General features: G+C 52.2%; 1 protein-coding gene across 1 annotated transcript; it reads left to right on the plus strand.

Annotated features, from left to right (window-relative positions):
* Positions 1-8,155: 8,155 nt before the first annotated feature.
* LOC127334478 (uncharacterized) lies at positions 8,156-8,892 on the plus strand. Its single transcript, XM_051360935.1, has 3 exons — positions 8,156-8,519; positions 8,628-8,699; positions 8,825-8,892. Exons 1-3 carry the CDS (start codon positions 8,156-8,158, stop codon positions 8,890-8,892), a joined length of 504 nt encoding a protein of 167 aa, XP_051216895.1.
* Positions 8,893-13,906: the final 5,014 nt, after the last annotated feature.

Consider the following 13,906-nt stretch of genomic DNA (forward strand, 5'->3'; position numbering starts at 1 on the left):
TGTACGCTCGTCTTCTCCTGTTGGTACGTATGGCTCTGGTACATACGGCTCCGGTGCATAACTGTAGGATCTTGCCCTTCTCTCCATTGCATGAACTCTTGATATGGCCTCGGCTCTGAGGTCATCGCAGAACTGCCGAATCTCCAGAAAATGTCAACAGTTCCTTAGTAGGTGACTAGACTTCTCTCGACCATCCTTCGGATCGATGTAAGAGTGGAGGTAACATGGTGCCTCGAGCTGCTCCGTGGCCGATAGATACGACGAGCGGGTGCGTCCCTTGATTGATAACGTATCGTGGTATCCTTGCTCGACCTGCCAAAGGTGAGGTGTTGTTCGTCCTTCCTCCCCGTGGTGCGAGTCCCTTCGTCTTTTCCTTCGCCCTGCTGCAACGTCGAAACTCCCTTGGTGGTTCTCTTGTATGCTCCTAGATGGAATCCTTAGGGCTGCCATTGGAGGAACGCTTTCTGGAACTGCGGCCTTCAGACCGGATACGATGGCCCCGGGGAGGCGAAGGAAACCTCCAGAGTCGATGATGAAGTGAACACCACCGAAAGTAGCATCCATATCGCCAGTCGATCCTGTAGGGATCAAGTGAGGCGCTTCGCGGTGCGGCACGAATTCGAAGGACCCGTAGCGGATTGGATCCCTTGGTTCCGCTGGCGTTGGCGACTCGAGTACGAACGCCGCGGACGTGACTGGTACTGCCGATGACTTGCCTGGTGCTGACAGGCTTCCCACAGACGGCGCCAATTGTTGAGGGTACTCCTCGGCAATGCCCTCCGATTGGGGCTTAGGGTTAGCGGAATCCTGCAAGCTGATACGAGACATCGGTTCACAGACAAGCGGGGAGAGCGATTTACCCAGGTTCGAGGCCCTCGATGAGGTAAAACGATTACGTCCTGCCTGTCTGTTCTTGATTATGAAGATAATGGGTTACAATGGGGTGCCGAATAGTTCGGCTGAGATCTCGTCGAAAGGCTAAGTGCTACGGCGACCTAGCTCTAGACTTTTTGGTGGCTAAGGCTGCTAAGACTGATTGTGTGTCCCACGGCAGCCCCTCTCCTGGCCTTTATATAGGAGGTCAGGTCTCAAGAGATCTAACCGGGTACGACTAGGTTTACAGCAGTTTTGGATCTAATCTTTCCTTGTTCGGCTGCTTCCTTGTCTTGCCCGTCAAGGATTCCTCTGGTGCGCCGTCCAGGTGGCCCATCTTGCCTCCAGGTGTCTTCATGGGCCTCCAATTAGTCAATCCAGGATAGGGCAATGTCGGTTACCCGAAGGGTAATACCCACGTCAGCAGTGGCACAGGCTATTCCGGCCTATGTCATGTCAGTGTTCAGCTTACCAAAACAAATATGCAGAGAAATTTGTAATGCGATTGCGAGATTCTGGTGGGGTGATACGGCTTCCAGTAGGAAAATGCACTGGATGGCCTGGTGGAAAATGAGTATTCCTAAATCTGAAAGAGGAATGAGATTTCGTGATTTGCATTGCTTCAAACAAGCTATGCTTGCAAAGCAGTGCTGGCGTCTCTTAAGAGATCCTGACTCTCTATGTGCGCAGGTCCTTAGATCAAAGTACTACCCTGATGGAGACCTTGTTAATGCAGTGTTAAAGAAAAACTCATCTTTTACATGGAGGAGTATTATGTCAGGGTTGAAGACGTTTAAGAGAGGATGTATTTGGAGGCCAGGAAATGGTGCAACTATCGACATTTGGTCGGACCAGTGGGTACCATCTAGCCCTACTCGGAAAATTCTAACAGCGAGAGGATCTATTCTGTTGTCAAAGGTTCAGGAGTTGATTGATCCAACAATAAGCAAGTGGGATGAGGTGTTGATTCGTGACAACTTCAGGTTAGGGGATGTGGAATGCATCTTGCAGATTCCCTTACCAAATTATGGACAGCCTGACTTTGTTGCATGGCATTTTAACAAGTCTGGTTGTTTCTCGGTGAAATTTGCGTACCATATTGAGTGAAGAGCAGAATATAGAAGGAGAGCTCAAAGGAGGGATGGATTTGACCAAGCCTCATCTCATGAATTTTGGAAAGTAATTTGGAAAACTCCGGTTTTAAGGAAACTTCAAATCTTTCGCTGGCATGCATTGCATGGTATTATCCCATGTTTATGTACATTGGCAAATAGGCATGTTCGGAATTCAGTTAATTGTCCAGTTTGTTTAAGTAATGTTGAAGATATTAATCACATGCTCTTCAAGTGCTCAAGGGCACAAGAGATATGGAAAGGCCTACGGCTCCTGAAATGTGTGAGAGCAGCCCTAGAGATGGACCAATCAGGCTCAGCCCTAGACCCGGACTAGCACCATGGCGAGCAAGTGCGGGTGCGAATTAGGGCTTGATCCTGATGAAAGCTGATATGTCCAATGCCACATCTCTCCGCAATGCTCTAGATTTATATTGTACAAGTTCATACCAACTTGTTAGTGATGCGAAGTCAAGCATCTTCTTTAGCCCTACCACTGAGGTTCCAGTCAGAGAAGAGGTTTGTAAGAAGTTAAATATTGTTACTGAATCTCTTAGTGACAAATATTTGGGTCTACCGTCGCCTGTGGGTGTGATTGCTTCAGACACCTGATTGAGAGGGTGTGCTTGCTGATAAATGGATGGAATGAGAAATTGCTTTCGACGGGAGGAAAGGAAATTCTAATGAAGGCGGCAGTGGCACAGGCTATCCCGGTCTATGTCATGTCAGTGTTCAGCTTACCAAAACAAATATGCATAGAAATTCGTAATGCGATTGCGAGATTCTGGTGGGGCGATACGGCTTCCAGGAGAAAAATGCACTGGATGGCCTGGTGGAAAATGAGTATTCCTAAATCTGAAAGAGAAATGGGATTTCATGATTTGCATTGCTTCAAACAAGCTATGCTTGCAAAGCAGTGCTGGCGTCTTCTAAGCGATCCTCACTCTCTATGTGCGCAGGTCCTTAGATCAAAGTGCTACCCTGATGGAGACCTTGTTAATGCAGTGTTAAAGAAAAACTCATCTTTTACATGGAGGAGTATAATGTCAGGGTTGAAGACGTTTAAGAGAGGCTGTATTTGGAGGTCAGGAAATGGTGCAACTATCGACATTTGGTCGGACCAGTGGGTACCATCTAGCCCTACTCAGAAAATTCTAACAGCGAGAGGATCTATTCTGTTGTCAAAGGTTCAGGAGTTGATTGATCCAACAACAGGCAAGTGGGATGAGGTGTTGATTCGTGACAACTTCAGGTTAGGGGATGTGGAATGCATCTTGCAGATTCCCTTACCAAATTATGGACAGCCTGACTTCGTTGCATGGCATTTTAAAAAGTCTGGTTGTTTCTCGGTGAAATTTGCGTACCATATTGAGTGAAGAGCAGAATATAGAAGGAGGGCTCAAAGGAGGGATTGATTTGACCAAGCCTCACCTCATGAATTTTGAAAAGTAATTTGGAAAACTCCGGTTTCAAGGAAAATTCAAATCTTTTGCTGGCATGCATTGCATGGTATTATCCCATGTTTATGTACATTGGCGAATAGGCATGTTCGGAATTCAGTTAATTGTCCAGTTTGTTTAAGTAATGTTGAAGATCTTAATCACATGCTCTTCAAGTGCTCAAGGGCACAAGAGATATGGAAAGGCCTACGGCTCCTGAAAGGTGTGAGAGCAGCCCTAGAGATGGACCGATCAGGCTCAGCCCTAGACCCGGACTAGCACCATGGCGAGCAAGTGCGGGTGCGAATTAGGGCTTGATCCTGATGAAAGTTGATATGTCCAACGCCACATCTCTCTGCAATGCTCTAGATTTATATTGTACAAGTTCATACCAACTTGTTAGTGATGCGAAGTCAAGCATCTTCTTTAGCCCTACCACTGAGGTTCCAGTCAGAGAAGAGGTTTGTAAGAAGTTAAATATTGTTACTGAATCTCTTAGTGACAAATATTTGGGTCTACTGTCACTTGTGGGTGCTAAACGCAGTGATTTCTTTAGACACCTGATTGAGAGGGTGTGCATGCTGATAAATGGATGGAATGAGAAATTACATTCGACAGGAGGAAAGGAAATTCTAATTAAGGCGGCAGTGGCACAGGCTATCCCGACCTATGTCATGTCAGTGTTCAGCTTACCAAAACAAATATGCAAAGAAATTTGTAATGTAATTGCCAGATTCTGGTGGGGCGATACGGCTTCCAGGAAGAAAATGCATTGGATGGCCTGGTGGAAAATGAGTATTCCTAAATCTGAAGGAGGATTGGGATTTCGTGATTTGCATTGCTTCAATCAAGCTATGCTTGCAAAGCTGTGCTGGCGTCTCCTAAGAGATCCTGACTCTCTATGTGCACAGGTCCTTAGAGCCAAGTACTACCTTGATGGAGACCTTGTTAATGCAGTGTTAAAGAAGAACTCGTCTTTTACATGGAGGAGTATTATGTCAGGGTTGAAGACGTTTAAGAGAGGCTATATTTGGAGGCCAGGAAATGGTGCAACTATCGACATTTGGTCGGACCAGTGGGTACCATCTAGCCCTAATCGGAAAATTCTAACAGCGAGAGGATCTATTCTGTTGTCAAAGGTTCAAGAGTTGATTGATCCAACAGCAGGCAAGTGGGATGGGGTGTTGATTCGTGACAACTTCAGGTTAGGGGATGTGGAACGCATCTTGCAGATTCTCTTACCAAATTATGGACAACCTGTCTTCATTGCATGGCATTTTGACAAGTCTGGTTGTTTCTCGGTGAAATTTGAGTGGAGAGCAGAATATAGAAGGAGAGCTCAAAGGAGGGATGGATCTGGCCAAGCCTCACCTCATGAATTTTGGAAAGTAATTTGGAAAACTCTAGTTTCAAGGAAAATTCAAATCTTTTGCTAGCATGCATTGCATGGTATTACCCCATGTTTATGCACATTGGCAAATAGGCATGTTAGGAATTCAGTTATTGTCCAGTTTGTTTAAGTAATGTTGAAGATCTTAATCACATGCTCTTCAAGTGCTCAAGGGCACAAGAGATATGGAAAGGCCTGCGGCTCCTAAAATGTGTGAGAGCAGCCTTAGAGATAGACCGATCAGGCTCAGCCCTAGACTCGGACTAGCACCATGGCGAGCAAATGATGTTCTTAAGAAAACTAGGTTCATGTTTATACTTGAGGCCCAGGTTAAAACTGGTACTCATGGAATTTATCTTGAGGACTATGTTTTAGTTTTCATCAAGATTAATAATCTTACTACTCATGCTTAATGGTTATGTGTATCCCTAGTTGGTGCAGAGGCCAGGAAGTGCAAAACCCTTGAAGGCAAGATTAGAAAGACCGTAGATATCAAATATTGATGAAAGGCTGAAATTTTTGTGTTGCATCTCTCGTTCAATGCAACATTGTGTCCTCCTTGTGGAATACTTCATCGGAATCACTAATGCATAACCAAGGTAGATCACATGATGATTTGATGAATTTCAACATATCCCAAAGTTTTATAACGTTCGCGGACTTGAGCTTCCCTGTACACACATGTCAACCACCATGGTTCCATACTAGAATAAGAAACAACAATATGAAGGTGGTACGAGGAATAAGGCAAAATGTCAATGTTTACTTCATCATTCCAGAAAATTGCGATGCCGCGTCTGTGGCTATAACTGCTATAGCAAAGGATCCTTCATAACCTAGGGACGATGCTAGTCTTTCGCCTCTCAACTTATGTGATAGAGTCTCAACTACACATGGTACACAGGGGCATATTTCTGTGCAAAGGCACAAAGTTACGAATTGTCGCAGCCATTTCAATTGCACGACAATTCCAACCGTAGATATTCATTGATCATGGCGTCTCTCACCATCGGAGGCCACCGATTCAGTAGTTGTTTTCTGTATCTCCTTGTTTGGGATTTGCATCCGCGCCAGGACCTTGCTTGGGGTTACCTCGGGCACCATCGTTGCGCCATCAAAAGGTTCCACCATGAGGGCGCATGCTCGGAAAATCCACGGCCCCTCATCCCGATCCGCTTCCAATCACCCAGGCAAGACGCATGTAAAACAAACAAATTCATTCCCACGTCATGAAAAGTCATATCATGAACCTGAGTCCATGCCGAGTATATTATATTCTTCAGTGATTCCATGCTAAAACTCTTCTCCGTCAAAACCTGTGCTTCGGCCAGCCACTTGACCTCCGGCCAACTCTTGACCTTCTCTTTTCCCAAAGCCACATCCTTCAGTTCAGCTTTGTGCAGATTTAGATTCTTGAGCAACTCCTGGATGTCAAATTCCTTTGCCCCATCTTTGATCATCTTGGAACTTTCCTAATTATTGAAAGTTAGTTAAACCTGATCTGTGACCCCGGTGCATGGTTTGAAGTCCGAGACATATCAAAAGCCCACATTTCAAACAACAATGTCCTACACAAACCCAACCGGCCAACCCCACCCAGGAAAACAAACAAAGGAAAAGTGACTGGTTAGAGAGAGGCCCATAGTTCAAACAAACAAAGGAAACAATAATGGCAATGAATTTCTCCAAGTTGTGCAAGAGAGCCTTGAGCATCAGACGACATGGATAGGTAAACCCACCATAAGGGTGGATAAAACTAAATGTTGATGCTGCTTTCTCAGGGGATTATTTTACAAACGCAATAGGGCTGTACTCCGAGATGACCAAGGTATTTTTATAGCTAGATCCTGCTGCGGGATTTTGGGTATTGCTGATGCAGCCACTGCGGAAGCAAGAGCCCTTCGCGATGGTTTGTTACTCGCGGGGGGTGGGGTGCAACAATTTAATCATAAATAGTGATTGTATGTACGTAATTGAAACAATGCAGAATGGAGGCAATTCACTGGGAGGTGCTGCAGCTATCTATGAGGAATGCTCCTTCTTAGCTCGTAATTTTACCACTCCAGTGTTAAGGTTTTGCATAGCTCTAGGAAAAGCAATATTATGGCCCATATGAGGATCCACCTGATTTTATTATTGCCTTCTTAGCTCGTAATTTTTGGTACAATTGACCTTGTTCCAAGCACTGCTGCTAGATTTTATGCCAAATGCAGATAATGACTCATGGACTATGTTGGGCAATTCTTCATTGCAAGTTTCAAAAGTATATAAGAGACTCATGGGAGATGTGAGAGCAATGCCTGCCTTAGATTGGATGTGGGCAGGATGTTGTCAGCAGAAACATAAGGTCTTCTTCTGGCTTCTTATACACAACAGACTGAATACTAGAGCCATGCTACAGCGCAAGAACTTTATGATGGCAGACTATTCTTGTATAATGTGCAACCAGCAGCATCTGGAGACAAGGGGTCATCTGTTCTTTCAGTGCCCTTTTGCAGTTCTTTGTTGGCAATATATCTGCCCTCTCTGGGCCCCTCCTAGAAGTGTTTTCTAGTCTGAAAGTGGCCATATCCAAACCTTTCTTCATGGAAATTATCATGTTTGTTACTTGGTTTGTTTGGATCACTCGCAATGGATTCATATTCAAGGCGGCTACTCCGAGCGTTTACAGATGTCGGCAGGATGAACTTGCACTTCTAATGCACAAGGCCAAAAGGAAATCTTATCATGGCATAGTTTCTTGGGTGGAGAACTTTAGATAGTTTTTAGATAGTTTTTTCTTTAGGCCTGGTGTCTCTTTGTTTTTTAGTTGCTCCTCTCAAGCAACTGTTTATTTGTACTTTTTGTTCATAACTTTAATAAAATAAAAATATACAGTGGGGAAAACCACTGTTCACCCTCAAAAAAAAAAATTCCACTCCAGTGTTAAGATTTTGCATAGTCCTAGTAAAAGCAATATTGTGGCCCACATGAGGATCCGTCCGTCTGATTTTATTATTGCCTCTTTAGCAAACAAACAATGTAAGCTTATTTTCTAATCAATAAAGTTGTCATGGAGGCTTTTCCTCAAGAAAAAAGAGATAGAGAGGCCCGGGTAGATACTACACGAACGAGAAAAATGTATCGAGCTAGGCGTTCGAAAACAAAAGTAGAACTCATATCTCTTGTCTTTTTTTTTTTTCTTTTCAAGGCAGATAGACCCGTAATGATACGTTTCGATTGTTGAATGCAGCTATATAGACCATCGCATAAACCACATATGACGACGTAGCAAACCCAAACATCATACATACACGTCCGTTCGTGTAATGCAATTGCCGTTCAACTTCTTCACAGAGACAATGGCATACAAACCAATCTTCGCTTCGGTCGTTCTCCTCATCTTCATCGCCGCCGTGGCAGTTTCACCGGCGTCCGCTGCTGGCGGCGGCTCCGACGAGCCGACGACGTGCGTGCCGACGCTGCAGCGCCTGCTGTCGTGCCTGGACTTCATCGAGCACCGTAGCGACGCGATCCCGCCGGCGTGCTGCGTCCAGGTGAAGGCCACGGTGGCCCAGCAGCCGTGCTGCCTCATGCACGTCCTGCGCGGCGACGTCGCCAAGCTTCTCGGGCCGGACTTCGACGACACCCGCGCCATGGTCAACGTCACCACCAAGTGCCTCTCCGACGCCTCCATCCTCATGTCCATCACGCGTTCCTGCGCAGGTTCGTACAGTTGTACACCACAAAAGTTTTTTAATTACCTACGGCCGGCCGATCTACGATCGAGGATCGATCTGGGATCGCTGCTGATTTTATATCTCTGTTCTTCAGGCAAGCCGCTCCCGCCGTTGACGCTGGAATATCCGTTCACTGCCGCATTGCCGCCACCGTCGTCGTCGTCGGGTGAGCAGTTCAATTTCTCAAATCACGCTGCGTGTGCCTAGCTATGTACTACGACTGTACATGTGGGTTGATTTTGTACCTGGAGTATAACTTCGGTTGCCATTAATTTGTGTCTCTGCATGCAGGAGCTGCACGGCTACAAGGCTTGTCTTACAACGTATTGCTACTTGCGCTTCTTGCATGTTTCCTCTGAGATCAGCTGACTGAATGCGGAGATGATCTGGACATATTTATTGTTGAACAAAACATAATTAAGTCTGTATTTTTTCTCTGTATCGAATAGTTCTTTTTTCTTTCTTGCGGGCACCAATAGTTGAATTGTTTCATCAGGTACTTCCTGTTTAATATGCGGTTTTGCTATGTCTCAGTCAACTGAGATTTTCTTAAGTCTAAGTCACTTGCAAAAAAGTACTTGAGTTGCACTTTTCTGTTAAAAAAGTGTAATTACACTTTTCTGCTAGAAATGTGCAACTAAACCGAATTGCACCTTTCTTTAAACTGCAGTTGCACTTTTCTGAGGTGACTGAGACTTAAGAAAATCTCAGTCAATTTAGACATAAACACACCCTTTAATATGCGGGTGTATTACGTACCACTCAAAGTTAAAGGACCTGGTTGTGCAGTCTACACTTTCCTTGCATGTCTGTCGTGGTATTGTCACGGCATATGCTACGGGGTAGCTAAAGAGAGGTGGTTCCTGTATGGGCGTCGACGGTATCCGGAGGCGGGATTGGTACACAGCACACGGTGATGTACCCAGGTTCAGGGCCCTCACGGTGGAGGTAAAACCCCTACTCCTGCATGTCTGATGTATATGACAGTATATGGTGTTACATAGTTGCTCCTTGAGCTGTTTGTCCTGAGGAGGAAGAAGCTACTGTGAGCTAAGAGGAGCCTGGCCGGCTTGGAGAGAGCCTGGCCGGCTTGAGAGGAGCTCGTACGTGAGCTGAGAGAGAGAGAGATGGCAGCGCTGGCCTCGTTGGCCATTTTTGGGCATGGAGAGAATGAGCCTGAAGGGCTCTCCCTGGTGTGCCTTATAAAGTCTGGCACCCAGGGGACAAGTGGTGGCCCGCATGTATTGTACATGAGGTGACCACTGGGGTTCCATCAACTGTGCGCTACAGTGCTACTGTTGCACTACATGAGCCTATTGGTAGCCTGTATGTAGACTAGCACGTTGCCTTGTCTTGTCTGTACGATCGCTAGCATGGCAGAGCATCCAATGCCTTGGTCGATCACATCTTCACGTACGCCTGATGGAGCAGCTGGCTCGTACATGGTTTGACCTGCTCTTGGCCTTGAATACTGTACGTGGAGGTTGGAGAGTTGGAGCCGGCCATGTACTTGGTCTTTACGTGGAGGTGCAGCTGGCTACTTCTCGGCCATGCACGTAGTGGAGAAGCAGCAGGAGCCGGCCACCTCTTGCATGGGAGCGAGCTGGCAGGGCGCTCCCAGGAGCCGGACGTGCGACGATCTGGAGCGGCCCAGCCAGACGTGGCAAGGCCGGCCTGGGGCGAGCCGGCCAGCGGCCCAGCGGGGGCGCGGGCGAGTCGGCCCAGGAAGCCGGAGCGGACCGAGGCGAAGCTGGAGCCGGATGGGCCGGCGGGAGCCGGAAGTCGGCCCACCCGGGCAGGGGCGGGAGCAGGCCGAGGAGGCCGCAGCCGGACGGGCCGCGGGAGCCGGCCCAGCTCGCAACTCTTCTTCTTTATCTTCTTTGCTTTATATCTCTTGAACCGTGGCATCTTTTCTTGATCCGCGAAATGCTGCACGCTCGTAAACTCGAGGACTTTTCCATACCGGGGGTCATCCCCCCGACATTAGCCCCCGAGCCTACAAGGGACTCGAAGAACAATCGAGTCGCAGGGAGGGTCCCAAACGCGATGTTGATGATGTAGATGATGATGGCGATGTCGATGTAGCCCATGGCGTGGCGTGGGTGAGAGGCGTGGAGTTGCCAAAGCTGATCTCAACCATGCGTAAGGCAGCGAGGGCGCAGCCGGACGAGGCGGCGAGGGCGCAGCCGAACGATGGCGGCGAAGGCGCAGCCGGACGAGGAGCAGCCGGACGAGGTGGCGAGGGCGCAGCCGGACAAGGGCGGCGAGGGCGCAGCCGAACGAGGCGCAGCCGGGCGATGGCGGCGAGGACTGAGCCGGATGAGGCGGCGAGGGCGCAGCCGGACGAGGAGCAGCCGGACGATGGCGGCGAGGGCGCAACCGGACGAGGCGGTGAAGGCGCAACCAGACGATGGCGGCGAAGGCGCAGCCGGACAGGGCGCAGCCGACGAGGCGGCGAGGGGCGCAGCCGGACGATGGTGGCGAAGGCGCAGCCGGACAGGCGCAGCCGGACGAGGCGCAGCCAGACGATAACCGCGAGGGCCCAGCCGGACGAGGCGGCGAAGGCGCAGCCGGACGAGGCGACAATCGCAGCCGACGAGGCGGCGAAGGCGCGGCCGGGACGAGACGACGAAGGCGCAGCCGGACGAGGCGACGAAGTCGCAGCCGGACAAGGCGCAGCCGGACGATGCGTCGAGGGTGCAGCCAGACGACGAAGGCGCGGCCGGGCGAGGCGGCCAAGGCGCGACCGGACGAGGCGGCGAAGGCGCGGCCGGGCGAGGCGGCGAAGGCGCGGCCGACGAGGCGACGAAGGCGCAGCCGACGAGGCGACGAAGTCGCAGCCGACGAGGCGCAGCCGACGAGGCGCAGCCGACGAGGCGCAGCCGGACGAGGCGCAACCGACGAGGCGACGGTCGCAGCCGGACGAGGCGCAGCCGGACGAGGCGCAGCCGGACGAGGCGGCGAAAAGCGCGCGGCCGGGCGAGCAGCGGCGCGGCCGGACGAGGCGAAGGCGCGCCGGGCGAGGCGGCGAAGGCGCGGCCGGACGAGGCGACGAAGGCGCAGCCGGACGAGGCCGACGAGGCGGCGAAGGCGCGGCCGGCGAGGCGACGAAGGCGCTACCGGACGAGGCGGCAAGGTCGCAGCCGGACAAGGCGCAGCCGACGAGGCGGCGAAGACGCAGCCGACGAGGCGACGGTCGCAGCCGGACAAGGCGCAGCCGGACGAGACAGCGAAGGCGCGGCCGGACGAGGCGGCGGCGGCGCGGCCGAACGAGGCGGCGAAGGCGCGGCCGGGCGAGACGACGAAGGCGCAGCCGGACGAGGTGGCGAGGTCGCAGCCGGGACAAGGCGCAGCCGGACGAGGCGGCGAAGGCGCAGCCGGACGAGGCGACGGTCGCAGCCGGACAAGGCGCAGCCGGACGAGGCGGCGAGGTCGCAGCCGGACAAGGCGCAGGCGGACGAGGCGGCAAGTCGCAGCCGGACGAGGCGCAGCCGGACGAGACGGCGAAGGTGCAGCCGGACGAGGCGACGGTCGCAGCCGGACAAGGCGCAGCCGGACGAGGCGGCGAAGGCGCGGCCGGACGAGGCGGCGAAGGCGCGACCGGGCGAGACGACGAAGGCGCAGCCGGACGAGGCGGCGAGGTCGCAGCCGGACAAGGCGCAGCCGGACGAGGCGGCGAAGGCGCAGCCGGACGAAGCGGCGAAGGGCTCGGTGTCCGCCGGCTCGTGCTGAAGAGCACCCGGAAGTGGTCGCTGAGGACCGCCAGCTCGAAGGCTCTGGGCCGCTGGCAAGGTGGACGCGGTGTCCGCCGGCTCGTGCTGAAGAGCACCCGGAAGTGGTCGCTGAGGACCGCCAGCTCGAAGGCTCTGGGCCGCTGGCAAGGTGGACTCGGTGTCCGCCGGCTCGTGCTGAAGAGCACCCGGAAGTGGTCGCTGAGGACCGCCAGCTCGAAGGCTACGGGCCGCCGGCAAGGTGGACTCGGTGTCCGCCGGCTCGTGGCCGAAGAGCACCCGGAAGTGGTCGCCGAGGACCGCCAGCTCGAAGGCCTGGGCCGTTGGCAAGGTGGACGCGGTGTCCGCCGGCTCGTGCCGAAGAGCACCCGGAAGTGGTCGCTGAGGACCGCCAGCTCGAAGGCTCTGGGCCGCTGGCAAGGTGGACGCGGTGTCCGCCGGCTCGTGCTGAAGAGCACCCGGAAGTGGTCGCTGAGGACCGCCAGCTCGAAGGCTCTGGGCCGCTGGCAAGGTGGACGCTGTGTCCGCCGGCTCGTGCTGAAGAGCACCCGGAAGTGGTCGCTGAGGACCGCCAACTCGATGTAGTCCATCGGAGATAGTCATATAAGAGACAAAGTTAGTCAGTAAAGACATAATATATGGAGCCTTAGCAGTGCTAGCTTTATGTAGAGGGATGTTGGCTCGGTTTCGTCCGAGCCCCCTGGAGTCATTTTCATGTCCCCCCCGCTCTTTGGCTTTTTCTCTTGCCAGCCATACAGCCGGGTTGTGGTCTGTAGCTGGGTCAAGAGTGGGCCGCAAAGTGGAGCGCACAGTACTTAGACTTTGAGGGGCAGACTCATTCGAGCTGACATCGGCGAAGGCCGGGATGCCCAAGGTGATCTCTCTTTGGACGTCGTTCATGTGAGGCGACCTCCAGCTTTTGCTCTTGCTAGCCATGAAGCCGGGTTGCGGACAACAGCTGAGTCGAAGAGTGGGCCTTTGGTACCATACACACTACTAATCCGTCTTTGGGATAGAGCATCGTGGACTAGCCAGCGAGCCCCCGGGACGAGTTAAGTCAATCCGGGGTTAAGCAGCGAAGTGCGGCGGAAGAGGGGGTAGCCCCCGAGTGTAACTCGGGTTACCCGACTGAGCAGCGGTGCGGAGAGTTACTCAACAATACTTACATTTTGTTTTCGCTGTAGGGTTGATCTCGATAGTGATGACGAGTTGTTGAAGCCGTAGAGGCAAGGGAGTGGCTGGTGGCCTCAGCCGGCTTGGCTCCAGCCGGCCAAGCCATCAAACGCGCTGCGGGTGGGCGTGAGGGGCGCAGCCGGCAGGCGAGTCGGTGCAAGCGCGACCGGAAGAGGGCGAAGGCGCGGCCGGTGGCGGTGAAGGCGCAGCCGGAAGAGGTGCGGAGGCGCAGCCGGTGTGAGAGGGGACAGCCCCCGAGTGTCTCTCGGGGTGGCCGATTCGCGTGCGCGGGGAAGTGTCGATGGCTGATGGCCTCAGCCGGCTTGACTCCAGCCGGCCAAGCTACCAAACGCGCTGCAGATGTACGAGCCGATGCAGATTCCGGCTGCTCAGGTTCAGCCGGACGGGCGACCAAACGCGCTCGGGCTGGTTCAGTCGGTGCAGGCTCCACTCATCCCATTCCCAGCCG

The sequence above is a fragment of the Lolium perenne genome, chromosome 1 (genome assembly GCF_019359855.2).
Source record: "Lolium perenne isolate Kyuss_39 chromosome 1, Kyuss_2.0, whole genome shotgun sequence".
Classification (NCBI taxonomy): Eukaryota; Viridiplantae; Streptophyta; class Magnoliopsida; order Poales; family Poaceae; genus Lolium; species Lolium perenne.